The 22,238-nt window shown below is 44.7% G+C and overlaps 1 protein-coding gene across 5 annotated transcripts in view; it reads right to left on the bottom strand.

The window, feature by feature from the left end:
* LOC121549068 (AT-rich interactive domain-containing protein 1B) overlaps positions 1-22,238 on the bottom strand; it is a 132,230-nt gene that overhangs the window by 38,120 nt on the left and 71,872 nt on the right. For all 5 annotated transcript variants that reach the window (XM_041860886.2, XM_041860888.2, XM_041860887.2 and 2 more), the window contains 2 exons: positions 4,644-4,887; positions 3,457-3,546 (listed from right to left, as the gene is read on the bottom strand). In XM_041860886.2, the coding sequence (XP_041716820.1) occupies positions 3,457-3,546; positions 4,644-4,887 (334 nt within the window). The remainder of the gene's footprint in view (positions 1-3,456; positions 3,547-4,643; positions 4,888-22,238) is intronic.

Here is a 22,238-nt window from a genome sequence, read left to right as displayed (position 1 = left end):
TTGAAATACCAGTTGATGTAGCACGAGAGATGAGTGAAACGTGCTTTAATAAGCCAAATCATTGCGCAACAATTCTAAAAGGCAATCGTATATATATATATATATATATATATATATATATATATATATATATATATATATATATATATATATATATATATAAATAAATAAATAAACATGGTCACGATTAAAAAGAGCTAAGCCTACTATAAATAAAAATTCAACTGGTAAATTGAAGCTCGCTTCCCATTCAAGTGCATTGGCAAGCAGGCAGGCTTCAGATTGTCACTTTGCAATGAGCTGGAGACATGCATTTTGAAAACGGATATCATCTCTGTCACATGAAACCCCTCACAATGGTTTTTTCCCACTAATCGCATTATGGAACGAACATAATGAAATTAGCGTAGTCTACTGCCTTGTGCGTATTTCTGTGGTTATAATGTGAAGAAATAATAGTTGATCAACATTTTAAGCTAAACGTTCTGATCTGGTGCATGAGCCTCATTGCTGAATCTAGCCTAGGCCTACTGGTTGTATCAATTTGGGATCCATCATCCCACAACTGTCCCAGAGTCTGTTTGGAATACGCTATTTATTTCTCAAACAGAACAACTAGCTGACCAATAGAATAGGTAAATTTTTCTACTATGGGGGTTAGTAGATTGACATAGGCTAGTGCTTTTGCGGTTTGTTACTTGTCTTGTTGGCTGAGGAAAAGTAAATGTGGACAGTTATTCTAACATAGGCGGCGCGTGGGTTTCAAGTTTGGGGAAGCTAATTTTCAGCATAAAAATCCACCTTTAAAAAAAAGCATTCCATGCATCCTCGCATTTGTAAACTTATGTAAGATAGCCTACTATTCCTAATGTGATGATTAGATAGTCATAATTTAGACTAATAATATAACTCAATCACTGTTCGCAAAAAAAGACAATGCAGTGCATAGTGGTGTAGAGCAGTCAGGCTATATCACAGGAAAATGTTGGCCTTTCATAAATACATTTCATACAATTCTACTACATTTTATATGACTGGAGACATTAACAGAATGTTTTTTAATACAACAAAAATGAACAGGGTAGACTACTCTGGACCTATGAAAAGGGGAGACAAATACAATATGACGTCCATCAAACCTGGAGGAGGAAATTATTGTCCAAAAACAAACAAAAGTGGCACTGACCCAATGATAAAGACAGTGAATATGTACACTCACCGGAGATATGGTCGATGTTCTCCGCTGGTGACAATAATAATAAAGTTGAGAATTTTGATAATTAAAAGACAGATTGGAGACTTTTCATTGTGTTCTATTTACAGCAATAGCCATTTTGCTTTCCAAACAGTTTGCTTTTCCATGATTGTATTTTTAAATATTGCGATATGCCTGGCTGGGTCTCTGCTTTTCACAATAATCTATTTGGTATTTGCTGCGCGCTCTTCCCAAACTGCGGGCCCTTCCGACTGTAGGCTATGCAATTTAAAACAATCCACAGTTGTTGTTTTTTAAGCTAATCCTCTTGTGGCCAAATCATGCTTTCTGGTGTGGCAGCCTATTTTGAATTATTTTATTTATTTCTGTATAGACATGAGTAAGCTATTCAGGCTATATCATTTTGGCAATTTAATTACATTTCCTTTAGGGAAAGCTTCCCCTAGCCTTATGGACCCGCCACCCATGTACTTTAACATCTTCAAATTGCTCATCGGAATTCGGTAAGAATGACGCACGCCGTTGCATGTTCTGTTAAGATGAATTACCATAAACGATACTTTAAAAAAATATTAAACGCAACATGCTAAAATTGGATTTTACAGTTCATATGAGGAAATCAGTCAATTGCAATAAATTAATTAGGCCCTAATCTATGGATTTCATATGACTGGGAATACAGATATGCATCTGTTGGTCACAGATACCTAAAAAAAAAGAAAATGGGCCTCACAATCTTGTCACTGTATTTTTGTGCCATACACGTGGTCTACGGTTGTGAGGCCGGTTGGACGTACTGCCAAATTCTCTAAAATGACTTTGGAGGTGGCTTATGATAAAGAAATTAACATTCAATTCTCTGGCAACAGCTCTGGTGGACATTCCTGCAATCAGCATGCCAGTTGCACGCTCCCTCAACTTGAGACATCTGTGGCATTGTGTGACAAAACTGCACATTTTAGACTTTTATTGTCCCCAGCACAAGGTGCACCTGTGTAACAATCATGCTGTTTAGTCAACTTCTTGATATGCCACACCGGTCAGGTGGATGGATTATCTTGGCAAAGGAGAAATGCTCACTAACAGGAATGTAAGCAAATTTGTGTATGTAAAGTTTCTGGGATATTTTATTTCAGCTCATAAAACCGACACTTTACATGTTGCGTTTATATTTTTGTTCAGTGTAAATGTGATTTCTGGCATTCTGAGCACTGTGGGTGGACGCCCTAATCAGGTTGCGCAACCAATGCATATGTACCCGGTAAATGTCTTAAATGTCCGTTAATTAAAATGCTGCCGGCGCCACATTTTCCTAACGGAAACCCTGCCCTGTAATCAGTCTATGGGCACGGTAAGACAATTAATTTGGGTGAACTATCCCTTTAACTATTTATTCATAGGCACTATGGAGGCCAAAAGAAAAAACATTACTTTCCCCTTCCCTGTGCTTCAACAGCTTGTACAGCACTCACATGCCCCATTTTAAGTAACTCCCCTCCCCAAGCTTGGGCCATGGAGTGAGTGATCATTTGTATTAATGCCACCACTGTTACAATGATCCCCTTCAGACAGTGAGAAAAAGGTTATGTCTAGCTGGCTGGTGAGGTGTTATTTTGACTATTACTCACTGGGCCTTCACCCCCCGGCCCCAGTGCTGGACAGCCTGAATGACATGGCCTGACAACCATATTGGCAGCCGTTGAGAGAGACATCCATGGTTCCTCTATGAAGGGTGCGTCTTAAATGGTACCCTATTCCCTGCATAGTGCATTACTTTTGACCAGAGCCCAAAATTATAACACTATATAGGGAATGGGGTGTCATTTGGGACACAGCCAGAGGTCTGGCCCAGTGCTGAGGCATTGAAGGGAGGCTGATTTATGGCTAATCTGTTGTACTAATGATCCTATGGAAAACACCTGAGACCCAGCAGGAGAAATGGACTCCTAGAGAGACATAGGTTCACTGCTATACATCATTAAGGAGGGACTAAAGCTTGAGGTACCCATGTTCCGTTCAAATATTTCCATCATAGGGTCAGATTGTGTACTAGAGAGGGGACCTAATTTATCAAACCGTCGTTGAAATGAAGTGAGCAAAAAGCTCACGTATTTGACTCATCCGAGCGTATACGGATTTGTTGCCGATTGCTCAGACTTCATCGTTCACATGCATGGTAAATATTCTGGAAGAGGGGGGTTGTGGGTCACAAGGTTGTGTGATGTGCAGGAAAATCTCACCTCTCTCCTGAGACATGGGGGATTGGCTCAGGGTGGAATGGGAGCCCACATCAGACACGTTCCCAGGGGTCTGGGGGGCCATCTGGGTGCCTGGGAGGAGAGGAGGGGAGGGGAGCAAACGTCAGTGGGACACACACACACACGGGGACACACACCCACATCCCCAGATCTGTCATGTCAGTGTGTTGGCCTGAAGAGCAGCAGTGTGTCTAGCTAAACTAACCCCTCTCCCTGGGAGCTGTGTGTCTGGTGCCCTTTAATGAGCCCTACAGTATGTGTGCATGTGTTTATATGCAGCGGTTACCGTGGCGATAGGATGCAAAGGCCATCACAAGTCAGTTGGTGCCTCAGTGTGGGGGCTAATGGCTGACAGCTCTCCCAGAAGGGGTGAGAGTGTGTATAGTGTGTGTGCAGATGGCTAAATGGTCTCCCGTCGACCTCGTTATCACCACCCAGAGTAGCGAGAGAGAAAGGGTCGGGGATTAAACTGTAACTTTGGCCACAAATAAGGACAAATCTCCCCAAACTAGTCCAGCCTGGCGTCAAACGGGCAACAAGGCGCTGCACTGTGGGAGAGTAATTGTGTTAAAGTGACTCCGAACTGCTAACATAGTTTAGAAACTATTTTAATGACTGAGGCCTTTGTTTTGGAGCTGAAGCTATAGCACCTCCCCTGACTGCCCCAGCTGCCTCTACGAAACCAACAGACTTCTCTCTCCCACTGTGACTTACTATAGAGTCACTAATGCAAAAGAAGTTCAGAAAGAACTGCCTGTAATGAGACAAAGGAGCTATTTTTCCTCCACAGTTGTGCCAGTCATGACAACCAGAGCTGTGCTGTTCCAGCTCCACTGTGGTTGTCTCAGAACTGCTCTCTGAAATATAATGGCTGAAATATTACAAATACAGTTACTGTATCGAGTCTGGCAAACTGGCCCTTAAGCCCTGTCCGGAGTGTGATGTGTGTGTGAGATGTGGTAGAGTGTTTGAAGGTTACTCCTAGACCTAGTGGTCCTCTGTAGCTCAATTGGTAGAGCACGGCGCTTGTAACGCCAGGGTAGTGGGTTCAATCCCCGGGACCACCCATACGTAAAAATGTATGCGCACATGACTGTAAGTCGCTTTGGATAAAAGCGTCTGCTAAATGGCATATTATTATTACCTAGGTGCAGGGTTTCGTTCTATACCTGGGACGCTGGCGGGGGAGATGGGGCAGGAGCGTGATTGGCTGGAGCCAACGGGGGATCCCACGGGGGAGGGCGAGGGGCCGCTGCGCAGGCCAGGGAGGCGTGGGGACACGTGGGGTGAGAAGGGCGACTGGGCCGGGTTACTCTGCTCGCCCTGGCTGCTGGTGGACCCCGAAGCACTAACCGCTGAGCTGCTGGCCACCTCCGTGCCCGTAGGAAGGTCATCTATGGAGCCAGATAGGTCCTGGAACAGAAGAGGAGAGAAGAGAGGAAGGTTAGTGTGAGGCAAACCTAGCCGTGTTCACGCGCACAAAACGGAAGAAAAACGGACTGAGTGAGCGACTACCTGGACTAGTCCAATAACAAAACGCTCATTCGTTTTCAGTTGCAAAACATTTTAAAATGTCCTCCGTTATGTGCTTTAAATGAACATGACCCAGGAGAAATTCTGACTTCGAGCCAGTCTGCTGAGGTCAAGAACACCTTGAAATACAAGCATTAAGAACCTCCACCAGTAGGTAGTAAAATCTTTACCAGTTACTTGATGACTTGACATAAATAGACGGAGAGACATTGTAGTGTTGGAAATCTCTCTTGATGTCCAGGAAGACTTTACCCAATTGAGTTAACGCAAAACCAGGCAGGCGGGCACATGGTGGAAAATATTCTCCCAGCACTGCAGTCAGGCTAGACTTCTGTCTATTCCCTACTTAATGCACTACTTTTGACCTTATAGGGAATAGGGTGCCATTTGAGACGCATTCTCTCAGTCTGTACTACTGGCGCTTTCACAGTGGGAGAGAAACAGCATCATTGCAACAATCACCAATTTGCCTACATGTTGAAAAACTAACTGGGCAGAAACACCTCAGGCATTTAGACAAATTTGGCCAAATTACACCCCAAAGACAGCCACGCCAACGGCCTCAATGTCACATCAGGAGTGGAGCCAAAGTTTAATACTGCCAACGAGTTGCCCTCCAAAGTGGCATGGGACCAAGTTATTTGCCTCTCCTCCCTCTCAGCTACCGATTCCTGTGGAAACTGTGCGGTCGGTGCTAGGGCTGTGGCGGTCATGACATTTTGTCAGCCGATGATTGTCAAGCAAATAACTGCCGGTCTCACGGTAATTGACCGTTAATTTACATAAATACATTTAGCATCTCCTGGCTTCCACACATAGCCTACAAGCCACTGATGCAGACCTTTGGAACATCTACATTTTAGTCTAATAATTCCATTTAATATAGCCTACACCATCACAATAAAACCACTTTTTTTGGGGGGGGAATTTCTATTTCAGAAGAACAGAATAGCATACTCTGAGTTGTCCTTATGTTAGGCCCTGATCTGGCTATGCCATATGGCTGTGGGCTACACTAGTTCATTTAGCAGACATGATTTGCGTAGAATTCGTGGCATTATTTTATTTTATAGTATGAAGAATACAATTGAACATAGCTGAATAAATTAGAAAGGATATTTTCTCCAAACGATTTCTGAGGGAGTGTGCACATGCGGGTGGCTATTCTGTGTTGAGAGGTTAACAAAGAAACAGGTCCTCCTATATAGTTAATTTAGAGTTATGCAACTTTAGTTGTGATACAAATGTTGGGCTATATGTTTAGATTTTTTATACATTCTAAGGCTGCATGATGCGACTAATGATGATTTGAAAAAAGTTGCATGAAAGGCATGAGCTCTGCTTTGTTTCTTGTGCAGGCTGAACACATTTCATCAGTCTCTCATTCACAATTTGACAAGCACTTGATAATGCCTCAAATTTCCCGGCTGCATCCCCCTAGTGTGGCCGTAATGCCCCTTAAAAACATCCAGTGGCCATTGTGCCCTTGGGCTGAATATAATAATTATAATTCCCTTCTCCTGGCTGCGTGTTCCGAAGCACCTCTCACTCACATGGCTCTCTCTGATATCTCAATTCTTATTAGCCAATGCTCGTCACGTGATCAGGGTCTTCTCACAGGCATCTATCTCAGTTCCGAAGTAGGCTACAAGTGAAGACCCGACACGTCGGGGACACAAGTGCGCGCGTCCTTCTTGTAGAATTCCGAGGCACATATTGAAGATGTTAGAAGAACTGTCCACATTTACTTTTCGTCAGCCAACAAGATGAGTAGGCCTAACGAACAGCAAAAGCACTAGCCTATGTCAATCTACTATCCCCCCATAGTACAAAAGTTGACCTATTCTGTGCGAGAAATAAATATTCCAAACATAGTCTGGGACAGTTGTGGGATGCGATATATCCCAAATTAATACAACCAATCGCATCAAAAAAATGTTTAAAAGCAATGAGGCGGATGCAACATATCAGAACGTTTAGCTTAAAATGTTGATAGGCTATTATGCTATTTTTTCACATTATAAGCGCAGCAATGCGCACACGGCAGTAGGCTAAGGGCGAAAAAATTGTGAAAGTTCTTCCCCAAACTTGAAACTCACTCGCTGCCTATGTATGCCAGTTAGGCTCTGCACCGGTTGTAAAGCGAATCAAATGTGCTTAATTTTAAGAAGTTATTTGGTTATACAAACATTATCAAAACATATAGGCCTATGGGCTAGGCTACATGAGGTGGGGGCTATGATTTTAAAAAGTAGCCAAAAAAAAGGCATGCACTCTTTGCCTTACTGCACAAAAGCTGGGCATCATTCACAAGTGATAACATATCATTCACAAGTGATAGGCTAATATTGTCACCCATCAGACTATTCTTGATTTAATCTTGTCTTTACATATACTAAATAATATATATGTGTGAAATTTGTTTTGTTTTAGACCATTATCATGCACCTGTATCGGAACCGGGGCAAGGGAAAAAAATACATGTCATCTGTGCACTTAAATAGCAAAGGAGGACGCTTTTCCCGTGGTTAGTTTTCATGCCAGCCAGGTAGGCTATACTCCTGTTGTACATTTGCGTTGATGTCAGAGTGATTAGAGGGACAATAGAGTGCTGAGTACCAGGCAGTTAGCAAGTTGGGTAGGCTACTAATGACCATCAGCAGCATCAGAGCTTGGAGAAGCCTAGTTACCGTGACTAAACAGTCACGTGGAATTTGACTGCGGTCATGACTCGTGACTGCCGGTGTGGTGGTAATACAGTCCCCGTAACAGCCCCGCTCAGAGCTGGAGTTGGCGCCTGGCGGACAGGCAGCTCTCACCTACGACCTTTCATTATGACACAATCTGAGGCCATAACAACCACTTAGACTTCATGATCAGTCACTTAAAAACACACACACAGCAGTTAAGAGCATCTCTGCATTAAAAAAATATATACATCTTCTGCTATCAATCTTAGTCTACGTCAGCCAATTGTACTTGAATGCAATGCACCCTACTGTGCAGTGGGATTCCTCTCCTCTCATTTGCACTCCTCTAAAGCTCCAAATGTGTTTCGAAAGTATTTCTACTTCACCATCACAGAAGCGGGTTGCATCATTAGAGGCATGGGGGGTTGGGGAAAAGCCCAGAGCCCTGGTCAAAAGGAGTGCACTTTGTAGGGAATATGGTGCCATTTGGGACTCGGCCAAGGCCTTCTCTTCAGTTTTCAGCGTGTGTTACATATTTCAACAAACCCTTTATTTCAGTTTGAAAGGCATTGGATGGCCACTTAAACCTGTTTGCATATTCCTCAAGACTTGTGCCGCTTGCATGATTTATGGTTATAATTATTCACATTCGTTAGGGGCCTCGGCTTGCTAAATTATGAATATAATTATTCAGCCTCATTGGTCATTCGTGGTTTTAACCTCCTCCCTTCCCTCATCCCCCTTTCCACTCGCGACTCTGCAGTGAAACAAGGGAAGGATAAATTAATTAATGAGAGAACCAGAGACGGGCACAGCAGTAGTGCCCACATGCAGTCCACTCCTCTCAGTTCACTCTTTCCATGCAGTGGTACCCTCGAGTTTGGGCCGCAGCCGTGTAAAAGAAAGCACCAACAGAGAACCATTAAATTGCTACAGAAATGCTTTAAACTGAACTTTAAAAAGGAGCCTAGTACACTTGCACCACATCGCAGAGAAAGACAAAGTTGCCATTTTGTTTAGCTATAGTATCTTGCTGATTTCCCAGCACTCAGAATGGCTCAGCCTATGTGTGTGTGAGCTTGTGATTCACCACAGACAGCAGTATGCTGACTGTGCAGTGTGGGGGAGTAAGTACATCCAGAACATTACTGTCCTCTCTACTCATACCCTGGCTATGTGGACACACCGCACCAGGACCAAGGACTTATAATCAAAGACAAGCCCTCCCAAATGGCACCCTATTCCCTATATAGTGCCCTACTTTTGACCAGAGCCCTATGGACCCTGGTCGAAAGTAGTGCACTATAAAAGGGAATAGGGTGCCATTTGGGACAGACTAGATGAAACCCGGGGATCTAAACTAGCTATGACCCTGAACACATTCACCAGAGCACCCGCCATTTTCTTCTCTTTCATCCCCCAGCCTTTTGATTCTGTCCATATAGTTTGATGAAAGAAAAGAGTTTGCCTTTGAAAAATGTGCAATTGAGAAAATACTGAAAGCCGAGGAAGGCCAGGGGGACTGCCTGGGCCTCGCCTAGATCTCTCCCCCATCAAAAGTGTCCCTGATTGGGCCTCCTGAGAAGCAGTAGGGGGCAGCAGCGGTGGTGGAGGTAGCCCTGAGCAGAACACTGGTGTGTACGCACACGGAGACATTCACAAGGCTGATGAGGGGAATCAGACTCTCCCCTACTGTGAAATCTGACAATCTGAAAGGAGCACTGGCATATTAGGTTTGATAAGCGCTCTCTGGAGACTGTGTGTGTGTGTTTGTGTGTCTGGAGACTGTGGGAATGTGCCTCTGTGCGGAGTGATGGATGGGTGATTAGACAGCCTCTAGAGGGGAGAGTATGCACGCGCACACATACTCTCTCTGGGGTGGGCAAGAGGCACAGTCATGCCATGTTCAAAAGAGGACTGACTGGCTATTCTTCTGAGGACAACTTTAGATGAGTTTTCCTCAGAAGAAACAGCAGACTCAAGCACTGGTGCAGAATGGTAATGTGAGAGAGAGCATGAGAGCGAGCCTTTGTGTGTGTTAGAGTGTATGTGATGTGCACAGATGACAGAGAGACGAGGTTCTTCCTCAGTCTTCAGCACTCTGAAAACCAGTTCATATGCACACTGTGACTGCACCATCCAAAGCATACTCCATAAGCACTGCCTTAGCAATACGATAATAAAAAAGGATACATTGAGATGGGGCTGAAATAGAACCTTGTGGTACTCCTTATCTTTCTCCCCTCTTATCCTGTCTGCCATTTAGCCCAAGGGTTAGTGTGATGAGTGAGTCACTCTCCTTCCCGCCCTCACAACACAACAAACGCACGTACGCTCGGCCCTCCGGGGAAAACTCACACTCACGCCCAATTAAATATTGGACAGCCAACAGAGGCTTTTTGTGGTGTCACCGTTTCAGATGGCGCCCATCACCGTGGCTCTGGATGCCTCGGTCTCTGTGGAGATATTGCGGGCAGGCTAGAGCCAATCAGCTCCGGGACTGAATTAACCAACCACCAATGAGGAATGGGGATGGCGTCATAAGGAGAAGAGAGGAGAGGCTTGGGGGAGGTAATAGTTGCTGGCAATAGAATGGAACGAACCCATCCCAAGGAGTTATCTCGGAGGAGTTACGAAGAGCGGCATCAGCATTTGCAATCATGAGTAGCAGTCAGACGACAAACATGCAGGGCTGTGCTGGGAAATAATTTAGACTTAATGACAGAGTTTAAGAAATAGTGGGGAACGGGGACAGCAGCAATCTTACTGATTTCTCTAAGGGTGCCTGTGTGTGATTGAGGTTGAGCGCGTGTGTAAAAACCAAATATAGCTGAGAAGTACAATTAAAACAATATATTCCTCATTTGGCTTGAATAGAGGTGCGGGACATGTTTGAGGGAGATGGGGGTTTGTGTAGAATAGAATTACCATTACGATCTGGAACAAAAGAAGAACGAGGAACAAGAAAATAAAAAATCTGAAAAAAATCTGGAATCTGTCCAAGACTTTCATCATCTTTGATGTTGTAGATGAAAAAAGCGCAATTTAGTCACCATAATTACATTCTCCCTTCGCTCGCTCTTCCTCCAGCTAATCAATGACTGAGAGAGGGACAAGACAGAGAGCGGGAGAGAATGAGAGAGAGATTGAGGGAGCAGCAGACATCACCACTGGCTGCCTGATCCTGGTCCCGACACCCCTCCCGCTCTGCCACTGCAGTTGGCACGGAGCCAGCTGGCGCTTTTGTCTGCCACCGTGGTTACCGGCAGTGGTAACGGTTAGTGCCAGTCTGGTGATGGACAGACAGGCGCAATGACTGCCCATATTCTAGTCTGTGTCCCAAATGGCACCCTATACCCTATTTAGTGCACCACTTTTGACCAAGGCACTACATCGGGATTAGGCTATTTAGGGCACTATATAGGGAAAAGGGTGCCATTTGAGACACATCCCTAGTCCCCACCATAGCCCATTCTTCCGTTTATCAAAGGTCTAGACGGAATATGTCCCCCACACAGAACCTATAATCTGCCACCCCACACCCACTATAGGAGGATGAAGAGAGAAGCCTGTCTGACTGTATTCTAGTGATCCTCCTCTAGCAGGACATCCCAAGCCTTCAAGGACCAACCCAACAGGTCCACATCGTTTCTGACTACTGGAAACCAAGCCTGTATGTTTATTTCATGTTTGATCATTTTGTCCCTGGCCACGTGTGTGCAGCCCATGGCCGTATTCATTAGACACCGAACGGAAGAAAACCAACTGAAACAGGACGGGACTATCTGAAATATGTTTGACTGTTTGTGTTGCAAATTAGTTTCTGTTGAAAAACGTTTTGCTATGGTGTACACTAATGAATACGACCCATGTGTTCCACTGTGAAACGGACTGGATTTTTAATTTGACCCAGAGCTGGAATCTCCCTGGACACCTTTTGTTCTTGGTTTATTCTCATGGTGACGCAGTACGGTGAGGCAATGGGAGAGGGGATAAAGAGAGAGAGAGAGAGAGAGAGAGAGAGAGAGAGAGAGGAGGAGCAGGGGGAGGGGATTGAGGGCACACTCCACCTCAAGAGCATCACTTCTGCTCCGAATGAAAGAGGCTTTGCTTTGAAATGGAAACTACTGGCTCAGCAGATGCTTTGAGAGATGAGATTGGTAGAAAGATAAGACAGAGACAGAGAGAGACGGGTAGAAAGATGAGTAGAGAAAGAGAGGGTGGGGGTGGGGGGGTTGGATAGACTGCAGGTAGAATAGACAGAGTAGCTGGTTTGAGACTAGGATGATAACACACATCTCATCCCATCCCATCCTAGGTTTTAGAGAGAGCGTGTGAGAGAGAGAAAGTTTGCTAGACGACAGATGAGGGATAAAGCTGATGGCGGCACACAAAGACTGCATCCCAAATGGCACCCTATTCCCAATATAGTGCACTAGTACCCTATAGGCTCTGGTCAAAAGTAGTGCACTATATAGGGAATAGGGTGCTATTTGGGATGCAGAATAGACACAGTTTAGGCCTCTGTGTCTGTGACCTGCTAATCTGATCTCTGGTAAAGCCCCCATGTTAACCTTCACTTTCCTTTGCAATGGCATGGGCCCTCTCCAGAGGGTCGTCTCACCCCACGGCAACATCTCATTGGCAGACTCACCTGTCTGTCAAGAGTCTGGAAGGGGACAGTCTTAAAAATTCTGGGGATAAGGTGTGCAACCAAGGGAGTTTTTCCTCCCACACGGCCGACATGCAAATTATACTGGTGCGAATGCGATCAATGTTCACCCGTGTCAGACTGCTCCAAACTCTAATTCACATATAAGCGAGGGTACTAAGTTGTCCCGCATCTCCCCAATATAAATAACCATATAGGAGACTGGGGTGGGAGGGTTACTTTTACTGAGATATAAGTATACAAATATAAGATGTGTCATTGATCATTTCAGTATATGTTTATACAGCTTAAACCAAGCCATGCCTCTAAGGCATAATGGATATCAATTCTGCTTCATTCCTATAATAGTCTGTGTACAACCTTCCCTCCAACTACAATATTATTTCAGCTTATATTTAATCTTACAATGCCGTCTTAGATCTAACAGCACAGCACATTGAGTGGTAGTGATATAAAGATCAAGAAATAGTGGGGTGGGAGTCTTTCCCTCCAATTCTTCACGTACGCACACAGCGGGTAATAACAGACAGCCCTGTGCTGCTTTTCCACCTCAGTGCTGTGGTGGGTTTGATGAGCTATTGCTGAACGGAGCTTGGCTCCCTGTAGAAGCTCACAGAAGAGAGGAGAGCAGAGCAAAGAAGAGAGGAGGAGAGCAGAGGAGAGGAGAGCAGAGCAGAGGAGAGGAGAGCAGAGCAGAGGAGAGGAGAGGAGAGGAGGAGAGCAGAGGAGAGGAGAGGAGAGGAGAGGAGAGGAGAGGAGAGGAGAGCAGAGGAGAGGAGAGGAGAGGAGAGGAGAGGAGAGGAGAGCAGAGGAGAGGAGAGCAGAGGAGAGCAGAGCAGAGGAGAGGAGGAGAGGGGGGGGAAAAAAAGAGGAGAGGAACACGGCACTGGAGCTCCCATCCTCTCTCCCCCATCTGCCCCTGGGACCCAGGCCAACCAATGGCAGCGCGGCGGCCCATCCCCCCCGCCCCTTGCCAACAGCTCAGCCAACCAGCTCCCAGCTATGCCTGCCTCGGCAGCACACACCCCCACCCCTCTCGCTGCCTGCCTTAGTCTCCATTCCTCCCGCTCTCGTTTCCCTCTCGCTCATTTTCCGTCCCCCTTGTGCACATTCTAATTATGGGGAGTGAGCTGCAGCGCACGGAGGAGAGAGAGAAGAATCAAAGGAGCTACAGAGAAAAAGAAAAGGAGAAATGAGAGAGAGGAGGGAGGATACATTCACAGGATGTAGATCAGCCTCTAGGGCTCAAGATAAACAACACTCTCCTTTCAGTCTGCAAGTAAATTAGAATGCAGTGTGTGTGTGTGTGTGTGTGTGTGTGTGTGTGTGTGTGTGTAGGGGGACACACTGCATTCTAATTTACACCCTGCATTCCCACACTCCCATTCACTCCCTCAAATACCACAGCCCCACTATCAAAGCACGGGCACAGGGGAGAGGACGGGAGCCTAGACATTGAAAGAGGAGCGAAAAAATTCAGAAGACGGAAAAGAGAACGCAGGGGGAAGGAGGAGGGGAAAAAGAAGGGAGAAAAAGAATGTGAGCGTATGTGTAAGGGGAATGGGAACTGCAGAAAGAACAAAAATCATTGAGGAACGTGAAAGAGGGAGGGGGAGGCTGGTTGTTTTAGAGAGGAGGATGTAGCTAATGAAAACCACTAGAGAACAGCAGACGAAGAGAGACGAAGGAATCACAGAACGAGGGCTTTTTGCCTTCTCTTCCGCGCTCTACTCCGCTGTAATCTTTCAACTCAGCAGCCTCCCCCTTGCCTTGCTGGTTTATTTATTGCGGTGCATTTTTCTGCCTCTGAAATGAGTTCTGAGCCCCCACTAGACCTTTTAATCATCTTACGTCTCATTCTCTGTTTGTTCGCTCTCTCGCTCCTCTCCAACTCCTATTCTCCCACAAGTAAACATTAGTCAGTTCCATTGTTTTGTCATTCAAATATTTATCTTTCCTTAACCTATCGTTTTCACAAAATGAGCTCTGGATAAAAACACACCAAGAGGCACTGCCTGTGTGTGTGTGTGTGTGTGTGTGTGTACGCGTTTCCATCTACGGGGGCTGGTACCAGTGTCTCACTGGGCCATGGCTCCAGCGGACCTGCTCGAACTTGGAGCCAAGGCAATGTCCTGGGTACTTTTCAGCTGGCATTTACATAATGGCTAACTGAACTTTAACACTTCACAAAAGCAACAGTCTTTAATGATGCAGAGGTTGTTGATTCTGCTTGCCCCGAGTCTTTAGTGTCACACTCCTGATGGAAACACAATTACACTAGAGCTTACATTAACATAAAACACTGGCGGCCCACTGATGTGGGTCGAAGTCTAGATGAAAAAGCACCAAGGAAAATAAGTTACTCCATTAGCCCGTGTCTCTGACACACACAAATCATTGTGCTCATAAAGCCTTCTGTAGCTCCAGATTGGCTCTGTTGTGAGAACCTGGTGATAGCGCTTGCCACATACATACCTACTAGCACCATGTCACACACACACAGTGAATTTTATCATTTGTCTCTTAGCGTAGTAGTAACACGACTGATCTGGTGTTATTCTAGATGCTCTTCCCAATAAGGGATTGCTTTAAATTTCACAGTTAACCCAGTGGCCGTGTCCGAATACCCATACTAGCGTACTACATACTTAAACTGCATACTATGTACTCATCATCGCATACTATTCAGCACGTACCGTTTAGTGAAAAGTACGCAGTATGTCACGGCCACAACGCAGTAGCGCCTCCTGACTGGCTGAGGCGGGTGGATTTTTCCCAAATGTACAGACATGGATCGCATTAACCAGCCTGATAATAGCTCATTTCCAATTCAATTAATTTCTCTAAAACAGAATAGGAACGGAGCTATAGGCCTACTCAGGCTGGTTATAGGCAGACTATCACATTCAACCTATACTGTAGCTCATCTATCCTATTCATAAAGGACTGAACACAAACAGATCATTTGGTTCCATTTCAACATACAGTATTTATTGGTGAAACCAAAGTGCTGTAACATATATAAATTAAAATCAGACAAACTTTTCAAACTACTTAGCCTACATTTAAACACCACGCTACTCGTCATCTTGCCAATTAAGTACCCTAGTTTTGTTGTTTGGCTACTTGAAGACTAGCAACTATCACTCGCAGCCCACCTCTTCCAATGCATTGTGGAAAAGTGTGCATCGAATTCTACTAGATGAAGAGCCGAAATGAGTAGAACATCCTGGCACTTAAACCACACTCAACTTTTGAAAATTCACATACTCAATTTTCACATACTGAGAATGCATCATGCGTGATTGCGTTGTTCCCCGCTATTCGTTGATTTCGGTAGCGCATCCCCATATCTAAATTGATCAGCTGTTGTCAAATCTGAAAAGAGTATGGCATCCGAGCATTGAAAGTACACTGGATTTTGTTGCATACTATTAAACTTTTCTTGAGCATCCTCAAACGGCCTACTATTTTAGGACGCAAGTATGGGTATTCTGAAAAGGCCGGTGTTCAGGGTTTCATTCCTTATTTAGGCACTAGCATCATCATCAGCCCCTGGTGCAGAGGAAGTATTATCTGTACGCCTTGAGTGTGTTTCATTGTAATGTGTACACTTGCGAGTAGTGTAGTTAATAGCCGGCCTTGTTTGAAGGGGACTCCGTTTTCATCATCCAATATGAAAGGGAATTTGAAATGTACTTCCCCCCACTCTTATTTATTTATTTAAATCAGCCAGTCTTTTTAAAGGGGAATAAAATAAACATGTGGTCAGCCTCCTGGAGGTAAATGGGCCTCTTTTTTTTGTGGTCTTTTCTTAGGCCTTAATGAAGCATGAGTCCCAAATGGCACCCTATTCCCTGTATAGGGCATTACTTCTGATCAGAGCCCTATGGGCCTAGGGAAAATATAGTGCACTTTAAAAGGAATAGGGTGCCATTTGGGACGCACCCTAGGACTTAACAAGGTTTAAGGATAGGGAGGCAGCAGAAGGAACCCTGTTGTTGCTGTGTGGTTGTGATGTCTGCTCTGCGTGGTTACAGACACATGCTAATGGAGCTAGCGCTAGAAGCCACAAAGCCAGGCTCACTAAGCCTCTCTCCTGCTGAGATACACACTAATACCTCATGCAGACTCCCAACTAGCTGCAACATAGGTTTCACTCATTATTTACACTGATTGGTGTGTGTGCGCGTGTTTTTTTGGTTTTACTGTCCTTGTGGGGACCAGAAGTCCTCACAAGGGTGGTAAAACAAGGAAAATTCGGACAAGTGGGGACATTTCACTGGTCCCCACAAGGAAAATGGCTATTTTAGGCTTAGGAGTTAGGTTTAGGGTTAAGGTTAGGTTCAGGGGTTAGGGAACATAGGATTTTGAATGGGAATCAATTGTTTGGTCCCCAGAAGGATAGTAAAACAAACGTGTGTGTGTATGTGTGTGTGTGTGTGTCAGAGAAAGACGGCTAATGGTGTACGTTCTAGACCCTCTTACGCTTTTCAGGACGGACACACACACACACACACACACACACAGAGGATTCCCCTCAGACAGTAAAGACTTTGTCCCACTATGTTTAAAATAGCTAGGACAAAGGCCTACTGGACAACACAGAGTTCCAAGAACAAAGCTACCCCTGTAATACACAAGCATACTTTCTCCTCCAGCACAAACTAATCTAATTTCCTGGCAAAAGCCCCTCACGTCTCCACTACTCAACCAGACAAGTGGTGCATCTCTGACAGGAGAAGAAAAGCATCCCCACTTATATAATAATAATAATAAATATTATATACTGAACAAAAATATAAAACGAAACATGTTAAGTGTTTGTCCCATGTTTCATGAGCTGAAAAAGATCCCAGATATGTTTTATATGCACAAAAAGCTTATTTCTCTCAAATTGTGCTGTTAGTGAGCATTTCTCCTCTGCCAAGATAATCCATCCACCTGACAGGCGTGGCATATCAAGAAGCTGATTAAACAGCATGATCATTACACAGGTGCGCCTTGTGCTGGGGACAATAAAAGGCCACTCTCAAATGTGCAGTTTTGTCACAACACAACGCCACAGATGTCTCAAGTTTTGAGGGAGCGTGCAATTGGCATGCTGACTGCAGGAATGTCCACCAGAGTTGTTGCCAGATAATTGATTGGCTGGGCCTGGCTCCCAAGTAAGTGGGCCTATGCTCTCCCAGGCCCACCCATGGCTGCACCCCTGCCCAGTCATGTGAAATCCATAGATTAAGGCCTAATTTATTTATTTCAGTTGACTGATTTCCTTATATCAACTGTAACTCAGTAAAATCGTTGAAATTGTTGCATAATGCATTTAGATTTTTGTAGAGTAATAATTCCTTAAGCCATTTAAATGTGTCATGGTTGGATGTGGGGTGATGTAGTGAATAACACATGGGCCACTTGGCTCAAGGTGTGACAGTGAGAGCCTTTGCTCTGTTTGTCTCTCACAGACACAGACACCACACAGTTTGAATGTCTGCTCCTGCAGCAGTATTTTGTGTGAGTGAGAGAGCAGTAGTCAGTAGGGGATGTGATATGCGGGCAAAGCTATGCATGCTCTGTCATGTCGGTGGGCTGCCTCTCCTCTGCTGCTTTCTGACAGATAAGGGCAGTGTGAACAGGGCCCCACATGTAGAACTAACACACACAGTGTGTGACAGTAATCCCCCCTTGTCGGTCACTGTCTGCCTCCTGCCCTTCCGTCAGCAGGGCTCTATGTCCCGTGGGGCGCTTGTCATCCTGTCAGTGGGACGGAGGTGTGTGTGCGGTGTAGTGTGTCAAAAGACAGAGATCACCTCCAGCGGGGGGGTTAACATGCCTCGTATTCAGACAGAACTGGCAGATTTCCCCCGCTGAACAGACACGTGTCAAACAGAGCCCGTGTCCCAAATGGCTCCCAATACCCTTTATAGTGCATTACTTTTTACCAGGGCCCATAGGTCTCTGCTCAAAAGCAGTGCACTATAAAGGGGATCGGGTACCATTTGGGGCGTAGTCGGAGACAGAGAAGAGCCCATTCTGTCTGGGCTCCATAGGGAACACCTGGCTGACTGAGAATAGAGGACAGTGTTATGGTAGGCTCCCATGGCTTCTCATATACGTCAGCTTTTTAATGTCACTGGAATGGCTGTGAGCAGCATCAGTGATAAAGGCTCATTCACAGCCATCGCTGCTCTGGGGGGTCAGGTCTATAGAAGTCTATGGAGGAAACTGAGGAGATACAGGAACACTGCAGTGCACACAAACATTGGCTGTTTGTTTACAGGGCGGCATTGGTGATTCTGGAGAAATTAAGCAGTATGGGAGAAATCAACATGGCCAACACGAGCTGGACAGGGCTCAACATTAAAGGCTTGTCCGCTTGCCTGGGGCAAGTACAAATAAATGTCGGACAAGCAGGTTTAAGTTGTCAGAATGGACAAGTAAAGAAAACCACATTATCAAACTTGGCTACTCCGATCAGAATTGGATCCAAGTGTCCTCCGGATGCAATGTGTTGCGTACTGTCCTCCCAATCTCTGCAGAGCGCATCGGAGTATAATTATTGCAGGCCTGCATTGACAGGCACGGGCGGTCTTTCAATCATGCAGTTGCGAGATGCATTTTGAGATCAAAGCAAGCCTACAGCGAACATTTGTTGATATTAATGGCCAGTTAGTGGGTTATAGCTCATTTTTGGTCAGCAATGAAAATCCTGGAAAAGTGTGTGGCATCACCTGCGTGTGTGCCAGTGGGCCGATGCCAAAGGAGAGCGAGAGAGACATTTGTGCAGCAGGTAAAATAATGATACAGTGGGGGAAAAAAGTATTTAGTCAGCCACCAATTGTGCAAGTTCTCCCACTTAAAAAGATGAGAGAGGCCTGTAATTTTCATCATAGGTACACGTCAACTATAACAGACAAATTGAGAAAAAAAAATGCAGAAAATCACATTGTAGGATTTTTTATGAATTTATTAGCAAATTATGGTGGAAAATAAGTATTTGGTCACCTTCAAACAAGCAAGATTTCTGGCTCTCACAGACCTGTAACTTCTTCTTTAAGAGGCTCCTCTGTCCTCCACTTGTTACCTGTATTAATGGCACCTGTTTGAACTTGTTATCAGTATAAAAGACACCTGTCCACAACCTCAAACAGTCACACTCCAAACTCCACTATGGCCAAGACCAAAGAGCTGTCAAAGGACACCAGAAACAAAATTGTAGACCTGCACCAGGCTGGGAAGACTGAATCTGCAATAGGTAAGCAGCTTGGTTTGAAGAAATCAACTGTGGGAGCAATTATTAGGAAATGGAAGACATACAAGACCACTGATAATCTCCCTCGATCTGGAGCTCCACGCAAGATCTCACCCGTGGGGTCAAAATGATCACAAGAACGGTGAGCAAAAATCCCAGAACCACACGGGGGGACCTAGTGAATGACCTGCAGAGAGCTGGGACCAAAGTAACAAAGCCTACCATCAGTAACACACTACGCCGCCAGGGACTCAAATCCTGCAGTGCCAGACGTGTCCCACTGCTTAAGCCAGTACATGTCCAGGCCCGTCTGAAGTTTGCTAGAGTGCATTTGGATGATCCAGAAGAGGATTGGGAGAATGTCATATGGTCAGATGAAACCAAAATATAACTTTTTGGTAAAAACTCAACTCGTCGTGTTTGGAGGACAAAGAATGCTGAGTTGCATCCAAAGAACACCATACCTACTGTGAAGTATGGGGGTGGAAACATCATGCTTTGGGGCTGTTTCTCTGCAAAGGGACCAGGACGACTGATCCGTGTAAAGGAAAGAATGAATGGGGCCATGTATCATGAGATTTTTAGTGAAAACCTCCTTCCATCAGCAAGGGCATTGAAGATGAAACGTGGCTGGGTCTTTCAACATGACAATGATCCCAAACACACTGCCCGGGCAACGAAGGAGTGGCTTCGTAAGAAGCATTTCAAGGTCCTGGAGTCTCCAGATCTCAATCCCATAGAAAATCTTTGGAGGGAGTTGAAAGTCCGTGTTGCCCAGCGACAGCCCCAAAACATCACTGCTCTAGAGGAGATCTGCATGGAGGAATGGGCCAAAATACCAGCAACAGTGTGTGAAAACCTTGTGAAGACTTACAGAAAACGTTTGACCTGTGTCATTGCCAACAAAGGGCATATAACAAAGTATTGAGAAACTTTTGTTATTGACCAAATACTTATTTTCCACCATAATTTGCAAATAAAATCATTAAAAATCCTACAATGTGATTTTCTGGATTGTTTCCCCTAATTTTGTCTGTCATAGTTGACGTGTACCTATGATGAAAATTACAGGCCTCTCTCATCTTTTTAAGTGGGAGAACTTGCACAATTGGTGGCTGACTAAATACTTTTTTCCCCCACTGTATACAACAGAGTAACTAGATAACCAGCCAAACTACACTGTTTTGAATTGGCTCTCTCGCTAGTTAACTATTAGCATGTATTAATGTCACTGTCATGTCCGATGTCCAAAAATAAACTTTCCACCGGCACTCGTGTTTAACCGCAAATGGCCAACATGCAGTTGATACGGGTGCGTAGTTGATTAAACTAATGCTGCATACTGCAGTTGTAAAACAGTCTCTCAAGCGCTCAAAATTGGCTAGGATTCCCCTCTATTCAATACTGGCCATGTAACTCTGGCAAAGTAAAAAAATATTCTTAGAATAGCCTAATTGACAAGTAACTCCTATGCTGTCAAGATCTCCCCTGAACACTTAATATTTTAACCTTACAAAGAGATACATATCTTAGTTACCTCACCCACCTTAGCTATTTGATCCCATTTGATCTGCTGCTCAACAGGACCTTGATAAGCTGACTCTCGTGTGTTACAGCAGGGTTGGCTCAAAAGCCTGCACACCCAGTAGCTTTCCAGATGGAGGGTTGACGGTGTACTATTTGACACTGGGGTGGGGGGGGTGTTAAGTGCCTTGCTCAAGGCCACAACGGCAGGCGATATAGTACATTGTCAAGTGGTTCCTTGCATCATACAACACAATTTTCAGTCACCTTTTTAGCCCATGGTATTACAGACCATGTTTTAGTTTTGGACAAGTGACTTGAGCTTTCGGACAAGTATTTTTATTAAATTCAGTCCTACTTGTCCAAAGGACAAGTGGCTAAAAACTTTAATGTCAAGCCCTGCTGCACGGTCATGGTGCACGGGTCAGCTGTTTGTTCACCCGCACCCAATTGCTAATAACCCATTCGCAACCACCCAACTATGTGATAAAGTGAAAATCTGTCATCTCTTCTTCTTTTTGCGGAGCAAAGATGTTTAGGGACCGGGGAGAAAATGCAATAACAAAAAAAGCTACAAAGATTTTCTGTGCAAAATGTCCAAATGACATCAGTTTGACTGGTTGTAAGGAAATAGAAAGCTGTGAAAACGACCCAACATGTTTCTGATAAGATTTAAGTTTGGCTTGGATGCAAATGTTATGTGATTGAAATACTAAATCAGCTTTTATGATGATGATAAAGATAGCACCGCTACAGACGGTATATAACTGCGCATTCGCATTCTCTCGCATTCTCTCCAATTTAGCCTACATTTGATGTATCATTTTACTGCAAGAAATGCTTCATTCTGTTAATATTAAGGCTATGTGAAAGGTTATAGACCTACAGTCAGTGTCCCGATTTCAGTTTCCATTTAACCCATCTGAACAGTAGGCTACAGTTCCCTTGACGTGCCACTTAGCCTAGTTGCAGAACAGCGCCGGAAGAAGATGGCTGCCGTTTTACAGCCCTCTAACCAATTGTACTATTATGTGTGTTTTTCCGCGTTATTTGTAATTTATTTTGTACATAATGTTTCTGCCATCGTCTCTTA

The sequence above is a fragment of the Coregonus clupeaformis genome, chromosome 33, assembly GCF_020615455.1.
Source record: "Coregonus clupeaformis isolate EN_2021a chromosome 33, ASM2061545v1, whole genome shotgun sequence".
Lineage (NCBI taxonomy): Eukaryota > Metazoa > Chordata > Actinopteri > Salmoniformes > Salmonidae > Coregonus > Coregonus clupeaformis.
This window is presented reverse-complemented; position numbering and strand designations above follow the sequence as displayed.